Source organism: Cucumis melo, chromosome 10 (assembly GCF_025177605.1).
Source record: "Cucumis melo cultivar AY chromosome 10, USDA_Cmelo_AY_1.0, whole genome shotgun sequence".
Lineage (NCBI taxonomy): Eukaryota > Viridiplantae > Streptophyta > Magnoliopsida > Cucurbitales > Cucurbitaceae > Cucumis > Cucumis melo.
Window position 1 is genome coordinate 267,643 of NC_066866.1, and position 11,855 is coordinate 279,497.

Here is an 11,855-nt window from a genome sequence, read left to right on the forward strand (position 1 = left end):
GTTCATTTTACCCTAATTGAAAATATTCAAAAATAATTCTCGTTTACAACAAAACTTCCAATAGTAATTGATTTTCAACCCTAAAACCAAAGTGAGAACAATTTCCACAAAAGGTATAAATCGAGGAAGAAAGACCATCTTCATCCTTAAAAATGTGAAATTTATTCATCCTTTTGTTCGATTATTTAGGTTTTATTTGCCCATCAATTTCCTCTTATCCATCCATTTTCTATCAAAATTTTGTTAATCTTTCGTAGGACTGAATTTTGCAAAAAAGAAAAAACAGAATGCACCATATCATCACATTAGATTTTTATTTTAATTTAAAGAAGGTAACAAAGTAGTAGTCTTGAAACAATTTCAAGACTGGAGAAGCAAAATCATAGAATTATATACCTACAGCCTACAAACAAACCCACCCATTGCTCAAACCTATTTTACCCAAATTCTTAACCGTCCAAAACTAAAACTGAACAAAAGCCCCACACTTTGAATTTAAATGAGAAATCCCAGTACTCTTTTAGTTTTACATCTTCTACAAGACTTGAGCTCAATGAATGAGATGAAGGGAAGCTTTCGCTCGTATGTTGCCATTAGGGTTCGTCCGCGCCGTTCTCGTCATCCTTTGGGGTTCCTCCATTTCTCCCATCGCCCGCTGTTTGTTGTCATCCATTTGAGCCCTTGCGATTTTCTCTGTCTCTCTTTTTTTTTTTTTTTTTTTTTTTTTTGGTCATTTGAGTTAAAATGAAACCCAAAACTGAACTGTCTGTTTCCATTTGTTGTCATCCGCCCTGTCATTTTTTTTTCTAATTGCAACCAAATAAAATACAATTCTAGAAATTCAACGTCGAAACTTATGTTATAATTTAATCGAGATAAAACTACTTTATAGAATTAAAGGGATAAAATGTAATAATATATATATATATATATATATATATATATATATATTATAAAGAAATCAAATAGACAGAAATAAAAGTTGAGACTAAAATTTAGCAGATCCAGTGTCTAATAAGTACCAAAAAGTGTCTGACAACCATCACTAGTTCAATCTCCCAAACTCACTTTCTTCAAGTCGACCTCTTCCTAGAGGTACACGACGGAAAAATCTTCAGCTTGTAAAGAGCCCAGCAATCGGAATTCTCTCTAACATCAACATACGTGAGAAGGATAGAACAAACAAACAAACAAAGGGGATCTATTATCTCAATAAGATCAATAAACATTCACTTTTACCTGAATCAATTGCAGCATTCCCATTATTTGTAATGTTTATTTATAATGCAACCCATAGACAAACAGAACTTATACACGTCTTCTCTCCTCTCCAGTTGGCCAACAGAGATTCTACTGAAATATTACATCTAGACAGACCCAGAGAGAGATAAAGCGAGAGAGTCTATATGGTTAGCTATGAGATGCCAAGTCCCTTTTGTCATTAAGCAAACCAATAGATTATTGGAAGTTATTTACTTGGTTGAATGCTGATGCCCGATTCACTATAATAGAAGTTGGGATCTGTAAGCATCGTAGCCAGAAGTGGATGGAGTTACTGGATAGAACCTGATCGAGAACGAGTATGGCACTGGAGGAAGTAGATATTCTTCATGCACACAGGGAGACCAGCTATCATCTCCTCCCACGCCCATGTGCTTGTGATCAAGATTAACCTACATGACACCACGATGAAACTAAGAGCTTAGATTGTAGAGGATGGTAAAAACAACAGAAGAATTAAATCAGAGATTAGCTGTGAGTCGACTGATTGCGTTGCTACTAATGAGCGACTTACAACATGGACTGAACCAGCATATTCTTAAAAAATTTGTGTGAACCGTGCGGTTAAGGAATAATAGGCAGCCGTATATGCATACTCAGAGCTATGCTAAATATACCGAAATATCTACCTCAATGTCATCTCCCTCAACAAGGTCGTCATTGTGTCCTGCACGTTCAAGGTCTGCTGTGGAGTAATAGCTAGCTCTCATTTGCATAGGCGGTGAGTTTCCGTAAATTGAGGCATAGATTCCAACACCATCCTTGTTTTCAAAAGTTACCCACCTGACATCAGTCCTGCCTGAAGATTCTCCAGGAACAATGTATGGGACGTGCATTTCAGACACATTCTTCTCATAAACTCCAACATGAGCAGCTGCCTTTCGATCAGGATAACACTCAAATGGCCCTCTTCCATACCATTTGACCCGGTCCATAGATTTATCTAGATGAAATTTAACTCCCACCCGTGGAAAAGGAGGAAGATTTGAACTTGGTTGTACATTGCAGTCCACAAGAACATCCCCAGAACCAAAAATTGTATATGTCATATCCGCTTGAATCAAAACATTTGATTTCTCCAAGTCAGAGTTAGAAGCCTGCCGATCATCACTCCCAACGCCAAGAAAAACGACAGCGATTTTCACATAATGTTCTGTTGTACTAAGTATGGAGCATCTTTCCGCAGTGAAAGAGAGATTGTCAATATGGGCAGCCTTCCATACGGATAAGTAACTACATGAACCTCCACCTTTGTCGTTATCAGTGGGCGCTCTCCAGAAGGAAGGAATGATGCCTTTAATTATCAGAGGAACTCCTTTAACCTACAAGTCAACACTTTAAAATTGGACTTCCTAATTCTCGTGAAGCTCAAAAGATTTGTCAGAGAATAATAAACTTATGCTGATACATAGCTTAAAAAGGGGCTGCCTCATTTCATATCCGACTTAAAAATGAAGCATAGTGAAATTTAAAACCCCTATAGAAAAAATTCAATTATATATTATATTACCTTCCAGCTTTCAAGAGTTCCTGTTTGAACATCTAATTTGATCTCCCATAAGTTCTGCTGGTAGACTCGAACTGTATCCCCAACAATTTCGTTGACTAAAGTAGAATTTCCATTCTTGATGGACTGCACATCAATATATATTTTCCACAGTTAATTTATATTATTGGAAATGGTAAATTCCCCAACTTAGTTTTATTCGGTGTTTATAAGCATACATGAGGAAAAAATTCTCGCTTCATTGGCAACTGGACTTGTGATAATGAAACAGTGTGACCAGCTTCGGCCCATCGTGTTGAGTGCAGAAGTTTCACGGATATAGTTAAAAAGAATTCCAGTGCATGTGATGAAGCCCATAGATCATACCATGGACTTGATTGCCATTCAATATTATAACTTCCCTGAGGACCTAATACAGGAAGAGAGAGAATTCCATTTCCAAGTTCAAGACCATCACCATAAATGCTCCAACTGAACTCCAAATCCTCTGTTGTCGAAAAAAAATGACCATTCAGAACCTGTAAAATGAAAATACATTCTAAGACATCTCCCTCCAAGCTTCAATAATTGATGAAATAATCTAGTTAGGCATCTGAAAACCTTTAGTGTTCCATCCTTTGATGAAATTTTGATTGCCTGATGGAGATACTTGACCTCTGAAATCAGAGTTTTGCGAATTTGAAAGCTAGTCAGTAACATACATGATGCCTCCAAAATTGTTTCTCAACACGTAGATATATTAAGAATCTGATTGTTGCGTTACCATGTAGCGCAGGATGTGGAGTTCGATCTGGCCATGTCACTCCGTTGAGACAAAAAGTCGAATCATTTGGAATATCCCCAAATTCACCTCCATATGCCCATCGCTTCCTGCCATTGCCAACCTCCTTCAATAGTGCCTATATCAAAAGTAAAACATTTGAAACTAATGCCAAAAAGGGTTAAACAGTAAACACCTCAAAGATAATGATTAGAAAAATTAGTTTGCAGCATATAAAAATAGAAAAACGAAACAGATAATTCATGGGTAGAAGAACAAACAAACAGTTGATCTCAAACAATAGTATTTTTCTTATAGGTTTTACTCTACATTATTAGTTTATCAATATGGGTCGAACAGTGTCAAAACCTGGTCAACCCAATCCCAGATAAAACCTCCTTGGAGGCCAAAGGTGTTGTCAATTGCTTCCCAATATTTATGAAGATTCCCAGTGCTGTTTCCCATTGAATGTGAGTACCTATTGTTTTTAAAGATGTATGATATTAACAAAAGCCCACAATAAAAATGTTGTAAAATTGCAATAGATGGTTAGAAAATAGTTATTGACAAGACTCACTCGCAAAGTATCAATGGACGAGTTTCATTGGGATCATTAGCAATCTTCACTATGTCCCACACACGCATGTACATTGGACAAATTATATCCGTAGAAGAGGTTCTAGACCCTCCTCCTTCATAGTGCAACACTCGAGACGAATCTTTTCCACGGATCCAACCTACACCAATGTCTTAGTCAAAATATTTCTAGCAGAAATAAATATATTGCACACAACATGCATAAGCGTGATAAATTGGCCTTGCAAGCATCAAACAAGCGTATTTTAATCATTTCTTACACCTATAATCAACTCAAAGGATATAATTAAATCAAAATGACATACCAGCTAGAGCAAAGTGGTTGGGTCCATATCCAGACTCATTTCCCAAGGACCAAACAATAATACAGGCATGGTTCTTGTCTCTTTCCACCATTCCTATTACACGATCCAACATTGCAGCAGCCCAACTAGGTTGCAAAGTTGGATGCTTCACATGTCCAGAAAAATCAAAACCATGTGTTTCAATGTTGGCCTCATCTACCATGTACATGCCAAACAAATCACACAGCTCGTACCATCGAGAGTGTTGAGGATAATGGCTGTTTCTCACCGCATTAATGTTATGTTGTTTCATTAGGACCAAATCCTGCAATCACAATAGTAAACAAACAATTCAGTCACTATATAGTGTACCATCCCTACAGCCTATAAACGTCCCTTCAGGAAAACCTCATCACTACGGCCTATAAATTACGCCTCTTTAGCGTAAGAAATGACAATAAAGAAATTGAAAATGTTGGGTTTATACCCTTAAACAAAAGAGGATGAGTCAAATTTCATCCATTTCAACGTTGAATGAGTATAGCAATTTAAATCCTCTATTTGTATAAATGGTGCAATTAAACTCCTTCGTTTACTTTCTAATTTCTTTTGAAGATTCGTGACTAGCTAAGCAATCATTCTACTTATTAAGTATAAAAGGCAATCATTCTACTTATTAAGTATAAAAGGCAATCATTCTACTTATTAGGTATAAAAGACTATGCAGGAAGGACAAAAGCATTCCAATTTGAACAAATCTTGGCTGGAGATCATGTAAAAGACTTGAAGAGAGATCAGCACCAAAAAAAGGCCTTAGTCTGAGCAAACTCAAACCGATCAAACCAAGGAAGAGACTTGTCATGAAAAATATGTTGAATCATTCAAATCAAATCTCCGCAAGAATAGCTTTAACTGCATTTAATAAGTTGGATTTCACGTTTTTGTTGCTAAGTTTGAATGTTTTATTACCTACTCATTTTTTGGTTAGACTTCACTACTTTTGTAACTGCGTTCAGAAAAATCAATTTTTGCCCGAGGAAAAGGAAAAGGAAAAGGAAAGCGTTACCTGAACCATGCAGGACTCTATGTTCGTCTTCCCGAGACGTGGATGATGCTCATGCCTGTTCACACCTCTGATTACCACTGGACAACCATTGACAAGTAGCTGTTTTGGACCTTTGGTTATACTTCTTATTCCTACTAGGCATGATTCACAGTCAACAATCTGATCTGATGAGTCTTTCAAAAGAACAACAAGAGTGTATAGATGTGGCTGTTCACAAGGCAAAAAGAAGAAAATAAAAATTAGCATGACGTAACAAAGAAAGAGGAGAAAGTAACAGATGAATGAGAATCTTCATTACCTGCTCTGCAGACCAAAGTTTAGGTTTTTCCAATCTTCCCCCAAGTACATAACCGTGGAACCCAAGGGTTGTGACAGAAAGCAGAGAAAGTTTAACATTGGCCATGCTTGACGAGAGAAGATCAACATTACCATCATGATTGTCCCAGGTTCCATTGTCAAACAATACTGCTTCTAACTTAAAATCGTTAAGAAAATTTTCCTTCCTTGTTTCAAGAGAGTTGTCAATCTTCACTTCAACCTGTAAGAGATGCCATAAACATACACTTTCAGTTTCTGTCATGTCGGGTAATCTACGCAGTGATAAACATGATGCTTAGAAAATTTATGTCATCAAGCAAACAAAATCAATATGTCAGTTCATGGAAACTGTACCATGACGAGGTTCTTCTATGAGATATCTGAATCAGTTTTTTCAATCTTATTGGATCAAAAGTTAAAATTTTAATATTGACCCAACTCAAAAGATAACAAGATTTTAAAATATTATATATACACACGCATTATTTTTAAGCTAACTGACGTTTGTATTCCAAATTTCTACCTATAAAATTTAATCCTCATTGTTGTGAAATACTTTCATTTGGAATCTAAATGTACGTCTCTCTCCGGTTACATTATAGATAATTTAGAGGACCAATTTTTTTAAAGAAAAATTAATAATATTCTTACAAAAAAAGGAGCCCAACTAGTGACAAGTTTGAGAGAGATTAATAATTACAAAATAACTAAGGGTTAAAAAACCAAAAAGAAGAATTTCTAATGAATATAATTTTTCATTTGAAACAAAAACCAAGCCTCTTCATTGATATAATGAGTGAGACTAAAGCTCAAAGTGCAAAGTAATGAACCGAATACAAGAAGACAACAAGGAACAAAAAGAAACAACCCCAAACAGCTAAACCAAAAAGAACAAGCTAATACAAAGGGTAAAAATAAACAAACCCGAACCAACACCCTCAAAACAATACAAAACAACTTGAGACAACAAACGAAAACCAAAACAAATAACTCCAGCTGCTGCAGACCGAGATACTGTTAGTCTTCCAAGAGGGCCATGACAAAGCATGAATAAAATTGAATGGTATCAGTTGTCTTGCAATCTCTTGATTAGCTTCAAACTAAAAACACTATAATTTAGGAGTTGCTCATGCAATAGGCCTTTATTATTATTATTGTCCAACTCACAATCCACCATTTGCTCATAACTACTTCTCGCAATAGTGCTCTCTATATCTAATTTCATACTTGCTTTCATTTTTCTTTTCTTTTTTTTTCTACAGAAACAACCACTTTCATTGAGAAAAAGTGAAAGAAAATACAAGCACCAGCATACAAAAGAACCAAGCACATAAAAAAGAGAAACTTTTCTACAAAAAGGGACTCAAACTATGAAAAAAATGCCTATAAAGTAGTTACCAATAGATCTCTGAAATTGAATCCCACAAAAGAGACCTGGTAGAGAACAAGAGACCAAATCTCACTGGGACCCTATCCCTCCCTCTAAAAGTCCTATTATTCCGCTCACCTCACAAAGTCCATAAATAGCACAAGCCCTAGAAAGCCAAAAAAAAAAAAAAAGAATACATACTTCCCCCCTCCCATAGATTGAGGAGGAACTCCTCGGTCATACTCCTAGTACCCTCTGATGAGCCACAAAGAAGCCAAAAGTATGGAAAAAAACATTTCTCAAACAAAACTAGCATACTCTCACCTTTCGACAAAGAAGACGATTGAAAGGCCCAACAAGCAAAGGTAGTCCTGATCGACCAATCTATTGTGTTAGCACGACCATGAAAAACCACCCAAGTTGAGAACTACTTGTTTCTTCATTATTCATATAAATTAAACGCTCTATCATCACTTCTTCATTGAATTCCTTCATTCTATCATCACTCTTTTTTCAACAGTTTGGGAAATTGAACATTTCGACCCAAATATTTTAAAATATAAGTTAAAACTTAAAATTATTACATTTCATTTTATTTAAAAAGTAAAAACGAAAGTTTATGCTGAAAGCATATAAATATTAACATCTGAATCTACAGCGTACCTGTATATCAGCATAAGAAAAGTCCTCTCCAACATGTGACTTGAAAAAGTAGTCCCCTATGAACACCTACATGCAAATTTTTTATCTTAGGAACCAACCAAATTGGAAGCAAGAAAAATAACATTTCAACTTTATTTTCTCTACTATTTAATTTTAGAAGTATTAGAGATACATTAACTAAACTAGTGTGAATATATATGACGCATACACAAACACACGCGCATAAAGAAATCAATAGTTATGACTTATGATATGGATATAATTTGAAGTTTATTTTCTTAACCAGCATAATCAATTAAAAACACTTGAAAACCTTCACAAATAAAACAGAAAGTAGAGTAGAGAAGATATAGAAAAGAAACCTGAGGTTTGGATAAAAGAATGACGTCCCGATGAATCCCTGAGAGCCACCACTGGTCTTGGTCCTCAAGGTAAGAACCATCACTCCATTTTAACACTTGAACAGCAAGAACATTTTTGGACTGTGAGCCACATGGATGGCAATATTCTGTTATTTCAAACTCTGCTGGTAGTCTACTGTCCTGACTGACAAAGCCATAATCACACCAAATATTTAACTCTTCCAAAAAGTCTCAGATTTATCACTACTCCCATTAAAGGCTTTAACCACAGTTTTCATATCCAACACTACAATCTCCTAACTTTCAATGAGCTTTCAATACTAATTTCCCCAAACCCCTCCAAATGGCCACACCTTCACTAGGCACGGTCTATTAAAAACCACAAGCCAAATCACATTTCGGTAGCTCAAATGGAAAACTAAATGCAATCGTTCCATTTTATTTTCTCATGAGAAAATCAGCACGAAAGAGAGCAAGACTATCAAAGACTATAAATATGACAAATAAACCAGTCTTACAAGTCACCGTTTACCTGTACCCTACAAGACTCCCATTTATCCACGCAAAAAATGCAGAATCAACAGCTTCAAAGTGCAACAAAATTCTACGACCTGTCAAAGTCGTTGTTTATACATCAAATATAATATAGATTACAGAGATAGCATATTGAATAATGTCTGTTTCCTACATTTTCAGAAAACAAGGAAAAGAAAGAGAGAAAGAAAAAGAACCTTTCCATTCTTCTGGAAGGTGGAAATAAGTTCTGTAGCAGCCAGTAGGATTGTCCTCTGGAACATGCGGAGGATCAAGAGGGAAGGGATAGACAACATTGGTATAAATGGGCCGATCAAATCCATGCATCTGCCAGTTCGAAGGAACTGTTCCAAATAGACAAGCAATAAAGAGTTTACCAGACAAAAAAACGACATTGAAGAAAAATAGATGTTCTATGTTCCTCTTTATTTCCTAAAGAATCATTACGCAACGAGACAGCTATGATTTAACTTTTCTGAACTCCAATGATTCGATTCTGATCATTGATAAATTGATCCATCAAACCAGGCCTGAACCAAGGACCTTGGAGGTTATCTCCAAACATACTTATGAATATGGTTAATTGTGTTTAGGCTAGAAATATAGATGAAAATAGAGAGCCTAAGGAAAAGATAAACGTGGGCAATACACATTTTAAATCCTAACTATATCTTGACGCATTGTAAATGTAATATACCTGGCAAATTTGACCATTGAGAATCCTCAAATACAGTAGCATGAAAATTGTGTGGAACGCTTGTTGGAGTAGCAGCCAAGTAAAATTTCCAATAACCAGATAGAGACTTGATGAAAGGTAAGTCCTTAACCCAGAAAGCAGCACTGTCAAGAGCACTTTGAACAGCATCATCATTCCAAACAGCCAAGTTGGACACCAGAAAGTCTACTTTAGTACGGTCTTGCCAGTACTTGAGACATCCTAAGCATACACATTATTAGGCACTAATGAGGGTCCTTGGGAGACAACGTTTAAGAAGTAATTGATATCCATGATCCACAGAGAAAGAGCATTTTGTCCGTTTTTTAAAAAGAAAAAAAAAATTGTAAAAGATAAGGAAGGAGATACCTTCAACAGAATCCTGGCAGCGTAGAGGAACATGGGAATCCCTCTTCCTCCACTTGATGAAAGTTTGGTCTTCCCACACCCTGTAACCATTGTCAGAGGGGATCATAAGTTTAGAAGCCAATGCAGCCATGACCTGCAGCCAAACCCACGAATGGTTTGAAAATTAAAACATGGAATCGGAGCCCAACCCAAGACACAAATTGAGCTGCCGCAATTGAAAATTATAAAAAAAAAAAAAAAAAAAAAAAAAAAAAAAAAGTTGGGTGGAAATGTAAAGAGATTACAAGAGGGGTTGTGGATCAAAGAGAAATTAAGGATGGAAGTTCAATATCTGAAGAGGTCGATGATGTGGAAAATAGAGATTTTGAAGAGCAATGTTGTGGTTGTGTGGTTGATTGATTGATTAATTTTGGAGGGGAGGAATATGCGATTGCAAAGTAACATCAAGTTTATGAACGTGTGTAGTGTAGTTTCACGTTTCAGTTTTGAGGAAGTGGAAGTGAAGAAGGAAGGAATGGTTCATTTTCTGATCTTATCGCTTATTTGGAACTTTGTGTGTGTTTTTGTTGAAGTGAATCGTTACTGTTGACTTTGTCTCCTTTTTTTAACTTCTTGAACTAATGAATTCCTTCGATTTCTTTATTGTTATTATTGTTTAATTAAATAATATATATATATATATATATATATCACTCAATTCATTGCATTCATATAGCTAATGCATGTTCATATATCCCTACGTTATGGTCGGAAACCAACTTCGACCGTCCGATACTCAACCCTATATCCTACGTATGAATGTAATTTATACCATAAACAACAATAATAAACTGCAGAGATATGTTTACACCAACAATCATATTTTTTATCTAATAAAATTTCATGAATTTATCTTTTGTCTTTTTATTTATAATACTTGCAACAAACGTTAAAAAAAAAAAAAAAAAAGTTATTTGATATATCAATTATAATTTTTTAAAAACTTTTTTTATATACTAAAATAAACTATAAATCTTATATTTGACATGTTAATCATGTTTGTTTTGTATGACTGTTTTGAAGATATCTAAGAATACTTGAATAATCCAGCTTGTTTTGTGAGATTTCTACCAGTAGTATTTTAAGTCAACTATTCCAATAATACTCTTATGATTATTCATTAATTTACAATCAAATAATATAAATCGAACTAACCTAACATATTTTTTCTTTTATTTCTTTTTGTATGAAAGAACAGTTAGAAAAGTAAAAAGTAAATGTACTCAACGTGGGAATTCCAAAAAGCAAAGTTTTAGGAGGCATCCAAAACTCTCGAAGATGCTCTCCATTAGAGCATCATAGAATATATGCTCGGGAATCTTCAAAATGTCCGAGACCATCTTACATTAACATAAAAACAAATGTAACAATTCATATGTCAACCCATGGTAATCTTAAAAGTAGCCATAAATTAAACAAATAACCCTTAAGTAGCTATCAATTGTCAAAAGTGAGTTTAGATCAATAGTAATTAACATTGTTTTTCATAATGTCATCTTAAAAATAGAAAATTCGATTTACATGCTCGTTATATTAAAAGACAGTCGTATATTTAATATAAGTAAAAAAAAAAAAGATAGATCAGTTTAAAAGATATTTTTTTCAAAATTCATAACGGGTCTTATTTGACCACTATCCAACTATAATAATGGTGGAATTGGAAACGATTGTATTTTCAAATGATATATAATCCACACTACTTTAATTAATATAATATATTAAATCAAATCCCATCCGATGAAGTATTGATATATTTATTAAATAAAAGAAAGCACCATTCCTTTTTTACAAACTTTGAATACTAATACCATATTGGTTATTGGCCCAAATACATATACATAGACTTCTTTCTTTTTTTCTTTTTTTCTTTTTTTTTTTTTTTTGAGTGACCAATAATCTTGAAAAGTGATGGCACCCATTGTCTGTTTGTTTGTTTGTTTGGAAAACCCTAGAATCCCAAATCCAAAAAGAAAGAGAAAAGAAAAAGAAAA

At 34.7% G+C, this 11,855-nt stretch overlaps 1 protein-coding gene across 1 annotated transcript; it reads right to left on the reverse strand.

The window, feature by feature from the left end:
- Window positions 1–1,176: 1,176 nt before the first annotated feature.
- LOC103489515 (uncharacterized) lies at window positions 1,177–10,360 on the reverse strand. The gene is made up of 18 exons (XM_008448737.3): window positions 10,110–10,360; window positions 9,826–9,958; window positions 9,439–9,678; window positions 8,939–9,085; window positions 8,740–8,818; window positions 8,208–8,391; window positions 7,846–7,911; window positions 5,794–6,033; window positions 5,496–5,702; window positions 4,451–4,754; window positions 4,126–4,285; window positions 3,918–4,026; window positions 3,552–3,687; window positions 3,389–3,444; window positions 3,007–3,306; window positions 2,792–2,914; window positions 1,911–2,603; window positions 1,177–1,673 (listed from the first exon to the last, which is right to left on the reverse strand). The coding sequence occupies exons 2-18, from the start codon at window positions 9,953–9,955 to the stop codon at window positions 1,503–1,505; spliced, it is 3,345 nt and encodes a 1,114-aa protein (XP_008446959.1). The 5' UTR covers window positions 9,956–9,958; window positions 10,110–10,360; the 3' UTR covers window positions 1,177–1,502.
- Between the last annotated feature and the right edge of the window lie 1,495 nt (window positions 10,361–11,855).